The 13186-nt window shown below is 38.8% G+C and overlaps 1 protein-coding gene across 1 annotated transcript; it reads left to right on the forward strand.

The window, feature by feature from the left end:
- The first annotated feature begins 12256 nt into the window (after window positions 1-12256).
- LOC101614120 (iron-sulfur cluster assembly 1 homolog, mitochondrial-like) lies at window positions 12257-12640 on the forward strand. The gene is given in 1 exon segment (XM_045146257.1): window positions 12257-12640. A coding segment is annotated over 1 exon segment (384 nt).
- The last annotated feature ends 546 nt before the right edge of the window (window positions 12641-13186 follow it).

Here is a 13186-nt window from a genome sequence, read left to right on the forward strand (position 1 = left end):
TCACTAAACTGAGGTGAAATTAGAGTGTTCATTCAAGTTTTGCTTCAGTATTAATAGCTCAATACTGAGCCGATGATATTTCAGTATCATATCCATGGACATACAAAACTGCATACTGAAGGATCCTTATCTATAGAAAGCAAATAGCATTACGTATTTTGGCATAACAACAGGAAAGTGACTGATACAAGCTATGCATATCAAGGCTTGACAGTGATTCAGTTTATCCTGACCATCTATTTTTTTTGTAAGTAAATTAGAATGTTATGTATTTTAATTTGTCATAACTACTACTCAAAGATTTTTTTTTTTTTTTTATGTTGAATGATGGTTTTCTTACTGTCAATTTGACAGGTCCTAAAATTAACTGTGGAGGATTATCTATACTAGGTTTGCCTCTAGGCATGTCTGTAAAGGATTATCTTAATTAGGTTAATGGAAGTAAGGAAAAGAGATGATCATGATAAAATTATCTGTATTTATGGAGTCTGTCAATAAAATGCTTTTTTAAAGAGCAAAGAAAGAAAATTACAAGTCAAATGATACAATAAAGTAACAGTATATAAAAAATCATTTTGGGGGCTGAAGAGATTGCTTCGTAGTTAAGGCACTTGCCTGTGAAGCCTAAGGACTCATGTTCAACTCTCCAGGTCCTACATAACCCAGACATACAAAGGTGATGCAAGCACACAAGGTGGCACATGCATCTGGAGTTTGAGTACAGTGGCTGGGGGCCTTAACATGCCAGTTCTCTCTCATTCTCTCAATCTATTGATCGATCTATGACTCTTGCTCTCACTCTGTCCCATGAGGGCTTGCCAAGCAAACAAACAAACAAACAAAAAAAAAAAAAAAAAAAAAAAAAGAAGAATGTCTTGTGGTTTGGGATATGGTTGAGTGGTAGAAAGCCTTCCTGAAATGTATAAGACCTAAGTCCAATTCTCAGCATTTCACATAACAATAATCTAACAAACATTATCTCAGTTACTTGAGAATTATTACTGCTCAGGTAAATAAAGTCAAACTGGAGCTTGCTAACCATATTTAAAAAGTAATTACTACATTTTTACTTGGAGGTATAAAGTTAAGTGCACTGTTTGCTTTTAGGAATTACATTTTAATGGTAGTATAGGACAGAATCATAAATTCTGTGGTTTGTAAGACTAGCAAAGCTAAAAATAATTTCTTATTTTTCATGTGATGTTGCATGCTGAAATGATGGTAGGGTTACAGTATTCTAAAACTCCTAGAGATGGACCCTATTACCCAGCTTTGGGAGTTAAGAATGCTGTTCCAGAGATCAGGTAGTGGCTGAGCCAAATTCCCTAGGCAGTGAGCACAAACCACATTCCAGTGGAATAAAGTTGTTACATCATGGAAGTGTCCAGGAGGTATTAGTTTTAGGAAATATGAAACTCAAGTAAAAGTGAGATTGTTGAATGAGGCATGAAGCTAAATCAAAGATGAAGGCTCTGGGTTTTGACTCTGTTCTTAAGTGGATGCAGATTTTGGGAGAGTTTATGCAAATTAAACCATCAAGCGATCAGTTTAGAAAGATCTTCCAGGTAGAGTATTGAAAGCAAATTTGGAGAATTTTTGAAAACAAAGACTATTAGGGTAATTCATGACTAAATAAGCTTGATTATACAACTGGATAGAAGGAAGATGTTTGCCATGAGAATGAAAGAAAGAAAGAAGAGGCTACATGAAGAATATACATTGTCAAGCATGTTTTACAATGGTTTGTTTCAAAAGGCTCATTTTTTTTTTTTTCCAGTTCCACTGATTTAGAGCTGGACATCTTTTAAAACAGAGACTGCTGAAAAGAGAGAGTGAAAGGTAAATTGCTTTAAATTTCGAAGGGAGAAAAATTAATGCCAATTTGCTCAAGTATAGTATGGAATTAAGTATTGAAATCCACTCAGGTTTCAAATTTTCATACTTCTTGTACCTTCACAGACCGATGGGTATGAATATGCTAACATGGCAGGTTCCTAGTTCAGTTAGTTAGCAAGGCAAGGTGTGCTCAAAAATAAAATGTAGGTGTATGTATTTGTAAACTGAAGGTTCTACATTTTAACTGAATTATAATTACAATTGTGTTTTGGGACTCTCTCTGTGTGTGTGTGTGTGTGTGTGTGTGTGTGTGTGTTATTGTGGTCTATGATGTTTGTACTGGGTATGTTGTGAAGTGTGTATACGTTGTGTTCTCTGTGTAAGTCGGGTGGTATGTGTATGGACATGTGTGTGTGGATTCATGTGAGGCACCTGGAAGAACGGAGGAGAAAGTCAGTGTCCTGTATTGGTAAAGTTTCCTAGAGCCCTTCTGCTTGTGTCCTTGAGACAGTCATTGAAGGTGGAGCTGCTCCTTTTGGTCTGCTGGGCTGATTAATGACTCTCCAGGAATTTTTTGCTCTCTGCCTCCCACAGAAATTCAGTTACCAGCATGTGTGACATGGGTGACAGTACCTAGCTATTGGCATTGGTGTTGGGGAATCACAATTCAGGTGATCAAGCCCTCCGAGGGCCTCATACTTGCGTTGCAAGCACTCTTACCTGTTGAGCCATCTCTTTGGCCCTTACGACTACTGAGTTAATTTTTTATTAGGTTGGGCCATTTATGACACCTAATGCATACCATGAATGTGGCTCTAAACATGACCTACTCTACAAATTGCACAGATGCAGACAAACAACTGGGGAAGTGTTCAAAACCAGATATTTCTAACTGGCAATCCAGGAATTATTATTTTGACTCAAAATTAGAATTGTTATTTCTCTCAAACATTTTTTTTCTTCAATTATGTAAGCCAGATAAATACATTTAAATATAGTGCTTTTTCTGGGCCATGCAACATATATTTAGGCTCACACCCTGGGACTCAGTATTATTGTCAAAATATACGAAGGAAATAATCTACACCAGAGTTTGATGACTCGTAGAACTCCTGTGACTCTCAGTTTACTGGAATCAATGATTTCATTCAATACATCCTGACGGTTCTCCACAGAACAAGTGTGTTTTGAAATGTATCAGCTTCTTTGAAACATTTCTCTTCTCACCACCGAGAAAATGCTTAAAAGGATAAGACACACTAAAAGTTCTGCATGTGGTTAGGTGAGGCTACCTGGGCTGGGGTACAGAGGGGAAGTCAGTAATATATTCTTGCCTGTGTCCCTAGAACGTGGCACAAAGGCTGAGGCATGGCAGGAATCCAGCACAAGGTGTGGAATGAATTAACTGATTTGAAAGTCAGCGAGTCTCCTCTCAGTAGGGAAGTAGGGAGGGAAGTTTCGGCTTCTTAAGTGAAGCCTTGAGAGCGCCCAGTAATGAACTCGGCAGTCGTCACTAAATGGGAATGGGTAGCAATTCCTTCACAGGCATTCTGTAAGGGGTTAGAGACTGAAAAACTGCTTTGCAATTGCTGAAATAGGCAGGCTTCCTTATTATTTTATTTTATTTTTTTCCTGGAAGCAGGACTGCCACGCACCTCTAGATGGTGCTGCTGGCTCACAGCAAAGCAGCCTAAAGCTCAAGTCCACAGCCAGGAAAAAAGACCCTTCTGAGTTACCCTTCCTATGGCTCTGCTTCTGACAAGTTGCTGGAAGCTGGATTTAAAAGCATCCGTTTGGCCAACTCTGACCGCCTTTCCTAACTACTCTCCTTCCATTATCATTGTTTTCAAACTAAGGATTCTGTACAAGAAATGCTTAATAGCATTTCTAATTATGTTTATGCTCTGTTTTATTTGTGGCGCACATGGCAGAAAGGTAGACAAAACTAATTCATATTAGTAACGCATACCTGTTTCCACCTAGAAATGTTCCATAAGGGACGCCATACATGAGGAGTTCAAAATGTATGTATTGCACATATGCCTTTGTTTAGGGTATTTGATCTTCTGAGTTAACTTTAGATATCTTTAAAAAAAAAAGCATCACACTAGTAATACAGCATTATGAAAATAGAAACACTGCAGAATGTAAACTCTGGTTTACGTACATTGACGTTCTGTTTGTTCATCTCGCAGAAGGCACACTTATTTTCTCATGGTTCTTTTCTAGTCAGCAAAATATGCAGTTAAAATCATTGGCTAGGTATGGTGGAATACACATTTTATCCCAGCACTTGGGAGGCTGAAGTAGGAGGATTGCTATAAGTTTGAGGCTGTGTCTGAGTCTGAGACATCAGCGTGAATTCCAGCCTCGGCTAGAGTGAGACCTAACCCTGAAAAAACTCAAAAATAAAAATAAAATTAAAAAGTCATTCCCAGCACAGAAATGATGGTGGATGAGTTGCATGCATATGCTTGAGACTTCATGAATCCAGTACTATGGTTTAGATGTCTTTGCAGTGTATTCTCCAAAGTTTCATGTGTTGGAAGGTTGGTTTTCAATGGTGTCATATCAAAAGGTATTTGAGCAAGCTCTGGTGGTGCATGCCTTTAATCCCAGCTCTTGGCTGGCAGATGTAGGAGGATCGCTCTGAGTTTGAGGCCACCTTGAGACTACATAGTGAATTCCAAGTCAGCCTAAGCTAAAGTGAGACCCTAACTAGAAAAAAATAAACAAACAACAACAACAAAAATATATGAACCTGAGAGGAGGTTATTAGGTCATGGAAACTACCCACAGAAGATATTAATTATCACTTTGGGGAACCCAGTTAGTTCTTGATAGAGAAATATGAATAGTGACAACAAGTCCCTCTTAAAATTATTGTGTGGCTCCCTGTTTTGTCATGTGATCTTGTACTCACACTCCAACCATTGTAATACAAGAGCTCCTATGAGATTCTCACCGGAGTGCAGCCATGTGAGCTTCCACAACTAGGACCTAAAAGATCAAGACTGGGGCATTGCATTCCAGCACCAAAATGCCCTACAATAATTCTGCCACTTCATGTTAATGTTTTGTGTCTAAAGAAGCTAGACGACTTGCCCATACATCCTCCTGGAGTGAGCAGCAAAAAGAAAAAGACAACCAACATGTTCTTAACTCATAAATACATATCCACTATGCCCATTAGGTATGTTTGATTTCTTTTATTCAAAGCCAAATTCCCAGAATCATCGCTACATGTGCTCATTCCACAGTTTCAATAAGATCAAAGTGATGCCAGATATTGTGGTGAAGGGATAAAAGCAACAGCCTTACCTTTAAATGATACCATTATTGCAGGAAGGAATAAGTCTACAAAGTGTTACTTCTTGAAATTGGGTCTCTCCTGTTAAAATTTTGATCAGGTTCAGAGGTATGGGTAAACTAGGAATATGCATCAGGAGCTCAATTAATACATTCATGGGAAACAAGCATACAACAAGCTCAGGTCATGATCGTGGCAGTTATAATATATGTTCTTGATCTCCAAGAATGAGTTGGAAGTTAGAAGAACTGGAGACTGATCAAGATGTGTAATTATGTGTTACAAACCATAAACAGAATAACAATAGCAGTGCACTTGTTTGGTTGTTACCATGCTATAAGTTTCTTGTTTAACTCTTTTACATTGCTAAGACAGCTCATGTGCACAACCGCTTTCCATTTCAATCATCAGAAAACTGACACTCAGAGACTTTTTTTAAAAAAAGTTTTTATTTACTTATTTGCAAGAGCAATGCTTAAGGGAGAGAGAGAGAATATGAATGTGTCAAGGCCTCTTGAAGCTACAGGATAAACCACACACACACACACAACTTTTACATCTGGCCTTATGTGAGGACTGGAGAATTGAGTCTGCACTAACAGGCTTTGGAAGTAAATGCCTTTAACCATGAACCATTTCCCCAGCCCCTTGGAGGCACTTGAGGAACTGAAGAGGTAATTTCAAAGTTCATGCCTAAAACTTCTATGTTCAATGGTCTTTCTGATTACATTTTGATGAGAATCAAATATAGGCTGGCAATATATAGCTTAGCATTATGACATGCCTGTACCAGTCAATAACTAATGTTCTATTTTAGTTTCATGATGCTGTTCTGCATCAAAGAACAGACAAAACTTTAGCTTGATAGAGGTAAAGAAGCCACAGGGCTTACAGTGACATTGACCTGTTTGGCACAGCAAGACTGGCATCCTCTAAAGTTTGAAAAGCAGATGATAGTTGGACATTGAAGTAAACCCACAGAGTCAGAACTAAGGCTCAGGTCCTAAAGCAAAATGATAAAAACAAAGTTGTGACTTGGTTGTGGGAAAGTCTGGAGCCTCAAACAGATGGGGACCCAGGTATGAAATGTTGAAATTTCTTAGAACCAATATTTTAAATCACTTTTATAATTTTGGGAAAAAATACTTGCACTTCTGCAACAGAATTGGCTTGAGTTGTATCTCAAGTAAGCAAACTATCAAATCACTGAAAACCTGTATGCTAGTCTGTGATCCTCTTGCATGAGGCAGCCAAGGAAAGTGAACTCGGAGGTGTTGAAAAATGGCCAAACTAAGGATGCTCTGTAGAAGTTTGGAGTATTCTGCGAGTGTTCTGAAGTCAGGCCAAAGTATTTCTTAACATATTTTAAACTTCTCATTTGGTACATGCCTGTGGAATTTAAAACTTTGCCTAAAACAATAAAAGGGTTTACTAAGGCAGCACTGAATATAATCCTCGCCACTGTGCACCGTTTTGTTCAGTAAACATGTGGTGTCTACCATTAGTGGGTAGCATACTTTGCAAGTCATCAGGCTTCATTAGGCTAAAGTATATATGAATGTATTCATAAAAAGACTAATCCACATGTAATAAATACTAAGTCAAAAACAATAGAGGGCTGGAGGGATAGCTTAGCAGTTAAAGCACTTACCTGCAAAAGCAAAGGACCCAGGTTTGATTCCTCAGGAACCACTGAAGCCAGATACACAAAATGGTGCATGAGTCTAGACTCCATTAGCAGTGGCTGAAGGCCCTGGTGTGCCTGTTCTCTCTCTCGCTCTCTCTCTCTTTCTTTCTGCCAAATAAATATATATTTTTTACATGAGTAGGAAGTCAAGTATGGAATGGATAACTAAGCACTGAACCATTTTCTTGAGCAATATTATTCACAGATTCCATGATTCCAAAAGAGTATAAAGGTCAAATGATTTGATTCACAATATTCTTTCACAGTAATTTTGCATTGCTCTGCCCCTCTTTAAGTTTGGCACTAAAGAATAAAAGAGTGCATTTACGCATGAATCTAAGTGTCTGCATGCTAAAGCACATAAACAAAAAACTGCCTCGCTGGCTAGAATGATGGGCCATCACTGCAATCAGTCCCTTCGCACCCAGCCACTCCATCTGTGTCGTGCCCCAAGGGATTCAGTAATATCACTGATGATTCATTCACAGACCTGCTCATCCCATCACCACCATAAGCTAGGCACAATTTTTCATTGTGCTTCGCTGATTAGAATGCCTTGATTTATAAATGGATGATGCAAAAGAGAAATAGACCAAGGCCATTACTTGTAGGCGGATTTTCTAGTTTCTAGATTCTGGGGTAATCAATCTTCCATGGACTATTTCCAGACCTCTTGCTGCTGGATTTTTAAGTGACACTCTGTCCTGGCAACTGTACCTAACTCCACATATGTCTAATTATTAAAGGCATCCTAAATATTACATTTTTCATGACAGTAAAAGTATCTAATTTACTCTAATACTATCTTTTATGTAAAAGCCAGCATGCTTGAGGCAAGGCTCTGAATTGACAGACTAAAAGGGCTGAGTAGGAAGCATGGGCATTAATATATCAAAATTGTCATTGTTAAAGTACTCATGATGGCATCCATCCCTTAATTGATGATGGGCAAAAGTTTAGGCAATTTAAGTACTATTGCATTTTATTATGTATGTGTACACTAGCTTCAAGAATTAAAACTACGTTTAATTATTTCCTGATGGAAGCATTTTCTGATGGAAGAGATAAAGGAAATGGATCAAAAGGAATAATGTGATACATGGCAAAAAAAAAAAAATTAAGAAAAGGAAGAAAAAAGATAACTAGTATGAAAGAGTTAGAGGGAAGAGAGACTGAAAGAGAAAGGGAGAGAAGCTGTAGAAGATTAAGGTCAGTCTTCCTCATACCCACCTGGTATCTTGTGGCTCAGGTGTTCTCTCTAAAGGGCCTGGTGAAGGTTCAACCATTTGTTCTGCCTTTTAGGATGTAGAATTTTATAGTACCATTGCCATTTGGGTCTAGATTTGTGTAACTCTTGTATATTAGTTATCTTTTTCTTCCTTTTCTTAGTGGGCACTGACCTATAACTCCCAGTATCAGTATGTGGCTATCATCAACAACAAGCTTTTGATCAGAGAGACCTACAAGGTTTCCTGAAAGAAAGACAGATTTGTGTCAGAGTACTTGATGTCCCACCAAAGGTTAGTGGTAAGACCCTATTGCTGAAGACACCATATGCGGTTGACATGTAAAATGGAGTGGCATGGCTGGAAGCTGGAAGCAAATCAGTCCCCAGATAGTCAGCGCATCTAGTGCCAGAAGGTGCTACATGGGCAGCTGGGGGAAAATGACCAATATCTTTCCAAGCAACTCATGGTCTAACCTACTTAGCAGCAAATAACCTGTTGTGATGCTCACACAAGTGCAATAGTGGTGCAAAGCCATGGTAGGAAACCAACTGCTCTTGATTTGGCTAACTGATCCCCTCAGTGGGACCCATAGCTGGAGCTGAGAAACAAGTCAAAACCATATCCAAACATGAGCTAACTCTCCATTATCAAACTATCACCAATCGTGGGCTACAAGCAGGCCTACACCTATTAAATTCTCTATAAAAGAAAATAAGGATTATCCCATTTGGCTAGTGCTAACTTTACTCTCCATTGGACAATCTGCTTCTCTTTTTCAGATAGACGCAGATCCTAAGGACAGAACCATCCCATCATAGCTGAAAAGGGCCCTGGCTGAAACTAAGAATAATTGTTGAAACAAGCAAGGGTGCTGTTCTCTTGGTGAACTGGGTACCAGCACAAGGGTAAAGGGGATTGACACAGAGAACAATCAAATCCTACCATATCAGAGATCCAGAGACTCAGAGGCCCCCAACACCTCAGCACTGAAGCAGACCAAAAATGAATCAACATAGGTCAGGGAAATTTTGTGGAACAGGGGGTGGAAAAAATGTCAGAGCCATATTTTGGGTCATGATATGGAGAGACATTAATGCTACCCATTACTATGGGCTAACTCCACATTGCACGGCTCATATACCTCAACTAGGAGGGGCCAGAGGGAGGGGGGTAGTACATGGATGATCCAAACAATGGTACCAACTTGACTGTATTCACTGAGTACAAAACTAATTAGTAAAATAATAATAATAATAATAATAATAATAATAATAAATTAAATTAAAAAAAATCGTGCACCACCACACGTGGCATATATATAGTGATATATTGCTTTTTTTGAGGTAGAGTCTCACTTGAGCCCAGGCTAGCCTGGAATTCACTATGTAATCTCAGGGTGGCCTCAAAGTCACAGTGAGTCTCCTACCTCTGTTTCCCAAGTGCTGCAATTAAAAGCATGCACCACCAAAAATATTTATTTTTATTTATTTATTAAAGATAGAAATATGGGGATAGAAAAAGAGTAAGAATGGGTGTGCCAGGGCCTCTAGCCACTGCAAACAAACTCCAGACCCATGCAACACCATGTGCATCTGCCTCACGTTGGACCTGGAGAATCAAACCTGGATTCTTAGGCTTCTCAGGCAAGTGCCTTAACCACTAAGCCATTTCTCCAGCCCAAACACAAAATGTGTTTATCTTCTCATCTACTCTGCGTTTTCCTCAAGCAATGTTCATGGGCTCCTTAATGGTGGCATTCTTCCTTCTTGACTCCTTGAAGTTATATAGTATGCAACATATTCTGCTGCAGGTACTCAAAAAAGCATTGGTAAATGTTTAAAACTGTTGTACGCTTCTGAAGGTTTAAGAATACATGGATGAATTTGACAAAGGCTATATAGATGTGAGAACGCAAGAGAAGCAAAAAGTTGCATTGATGATTATGAGTTTCTAATAACTAATTGTTCAAATTATGTGATATTAACAGCCCAACATTTATCCATGACTTGGGAGACAGATCTTGCTCAGTATATATGAACAACCATGGTCCTTATTTTCCTGTTCAGTGACAAAAAGGATTTTTTTTTTAATTGAAGATCATTTAAATTTTAAGGTGTGGGGGCTGGAGAGATGGCACAGCCATTCAAGTGCTTTCCTGGAAAACTCAAAGACCATAATTTGCACATGCATCTGGAGTTTATTTGAGGTGGCCAGAGACCTGGGCATGACCATTCTCTCTCTCCCTCTATTCATCTCCCTTTATCTCTCTCTGCTTGCAAATAAATAAATAAATAAATAAATAAATAAATAAATAAATAAATTCAATGATTTTTGAAATAAAAATAAATAAAAGCTATGTTGTGAAAACCTTTGTTTTAAATTTTTTATAATAATTAATATTCATTTTCTTCCATTTAAAAAATTAGAGCACATTTTCCTGTAATGCAAAGAGAGATTTGTGATATACACCTATATATCAACCTTGCTTGTAGTTATCAATACCTTCTTAGTTTTAAAAATCTGTTATGTTTACTTAATTTGCCTTTCACATTTTATTTAAAAATAAAAGGTAGAATGCAATTTTCCTCTATTACAGATCCATTGCTCAGGATCACAAACTGCACTGACTAGAGAGACCCCAAGTTAGAGACAGGAGCTACATATTGGGTTCTAGATCTCTTGGTCAACCTAATGACCACTACTGCCTGAAACAGGATTGGTCCTGGAAAAGACAATTAATGATTTGTTTGCAAACATACTGTAAAACAGAACCTGAAGAAAAATGGACTAAAGAGACTAGTAGGTTGTTGTAGGTTCTCTTTATACATCACTACTCTCAATTATACGTGGTTGATTTAAAATTAAAAGTTCACATTTAAAGATCAAAGAGCACTGTAAATTATCCTTAATATTAAAAAAATCTCTTTATTTTTAAGAGCAAAAGACAAAATGACAGGAAAAGCGACTATGGAAAAAGCAATCATTCTTTCAAATAATAACAGAGAAAGAAAAAATATCCAACTATTAACCTAAGTTTCAGATTACTTTCCTATATGCTAATCACTGATATTCATCATAATGACTTCAAGGCTAGCAAAAGCCCTAAGGATCACAGAGAGATTAAATTTCACTCATTACATGGTTGCTAACTAGGCAGAAGAATGTCTTGATGTATGTAACAATGATTTCCAATAACTTGCTCTGTGACCTTGGAAAACTCACTTAACTGTTCTGAACTTCAGTTTTGACATTTATCAAATGAAATGACTAAGGGGGAAAACCTTCAGTCTCTTGAATAATTAAAAGTCAATGATTTTCAGCATGTATTCAAAAAAATATCTTCAGTGCAAAATGTTCTTCCATCCAGAAAATTAAATTACTGAAGTACTTTTATTAGAAGCATTAATGGTTCCCTAAAGCCTGTTCAGATAGCCCCAAAGTATGGCTAGATGTATATATCATAACACCTATAGTAGCTTGAGGGAAGAATTCCCTGGAAGTTGGCCACGTAGACACCAGTAAAAATTTCCAAAATTTCCTACCCATCAGTCCTCTGCCCACTCAAATTACAGGTTAAACACTCCATTGAAAATTTTGATCTGGGTAATATAGAAAATGCATTAAGAACTATCATTAATAATCAATTGACAGGGCTGGGGAGATGGCTTAGCAGTTAAGCGCTTGCCTATGAAGCCTAAGGACCCCGGTTCGAGGCTCGTTCCCCAGGTCCCACGTTAGCCAGATGCACAAGGGGGCGCACGTGTCTGGAGTTCGTTTGCAGAGGCTGGAAGCCCTGGCACGCCCATTCTCTCTTTCTCCCTCTATCTGTCTTTCTCTCTGTGTCTGTCGCTCTCAAATAAATAAATAAATAAATAAATTAAAAAATAATAATAATCAATTGACAACCAGGAGTGGAAGGAGCTATCAAAAGGGAGGGGGCAGAACCACGCATGTAGTTTTATAAATTAATGAAAACATAATCTCCTGTTCACGGTGTTTCCTAAAAAGTTGCCAGCAAAAGAACAGTCCACAGTTTATCATTCATTTACTTGCTTGTTTATTTAAATAGCGTTTCATTGGGGGCCTGAGCACAGTGCACTAGAGCTTGTGGTGTCGAAGCGCCCGCAATGTCCACAGGGAGCAGTTGAGGGCTTGGAGCTCGGGCCTGGGCTCCAAGGGGCCGGGACCACAGAGATGTAGGCTTTGTTGGTTCGGGCCACTTGAACTGTGAGCAAGAGGAAACTGCAGCCCACCTGGGCGGCTCTCACCCTGACACCCTCAGCAGGAAACAAGATAAAACAACTTCTTATGGATAAGCCTGGACATGTAGGTGTCAAAGTGGGTGTTCAGACCAGAGGCTGTAATGGCCTTTCCTACACTCTGGACTATGCAAAGACAAAAGGAGATTCTGATGAAGGAGTTCAAGAGGGAGTCAGAGTGCTCATCGAGAAGAACGCAGAACCAACACTTTCAGGATCCGAAATGAACTATATTGAAAACACACTATCCAGTGCGTTTGTCTTCATCAACCCAAACATCAAAGGAACGTGTGGCTGTGGAGAAAGCTTTAACGTGTGAAACGTCAGGACCCTGCCTCCAAGCTGCAAGCTGCCCGCAGAGAGCTGAAGAGATCATGTGACTGCCTGTGCTCCAGGTTATGACCTGTGACCGCCTTATGGGGAAAATAAGGTGACTCCAGCAGATGTGATCTTTGTTTTCTCTGTGAGGAACAGATGAGAAGCCATTGCTCTCTCTGAATCGTTTTTTCTGTCCTGTACCAAGGTGGAAAAGGTCATCCACTCTGCACTTAACTTGCTGTGGCATCCTTTGTATTTAAACCAGATCATGGCCAGTGCTCTTCTGGGAGGAGGTCAAGGTAGGTTGACGGGTGAGCTCACAATCGATCCCTAGTGAACAGCTTCAGTGTGCCTCTCCCCAGGCATTTTTCTTGCCCATTTTTCTGGTTCCAAATTCCATATCAAGAAGTCCTTACTGTGGGTGACATGGAGTTGCCTTGTTTTACTGCCCAAACATACAATGGTCTTTTACATTTTATCAAAAAATGTGACTGTCAAGAATCCTCATTTGGGAATATGTCAACAATACCAGATGAATTATGTCCTT

Source organism: Jaculus jaculus, chromosome 1 (genome assembly GCF_020740685.1).
Source record: "Jaculus jaculus isolate mJacJac1 chromosome 1, mJacJac1.mat.Y.cur, whole genome shotgun sequence".
NCBI classification, from domain to species: domain Eukaryota; kingdom Metazoa; phylum Chordata; class Mammalia; order Rodentia; family Dipodidae; genus Jaculus; species Jaculus jaculus.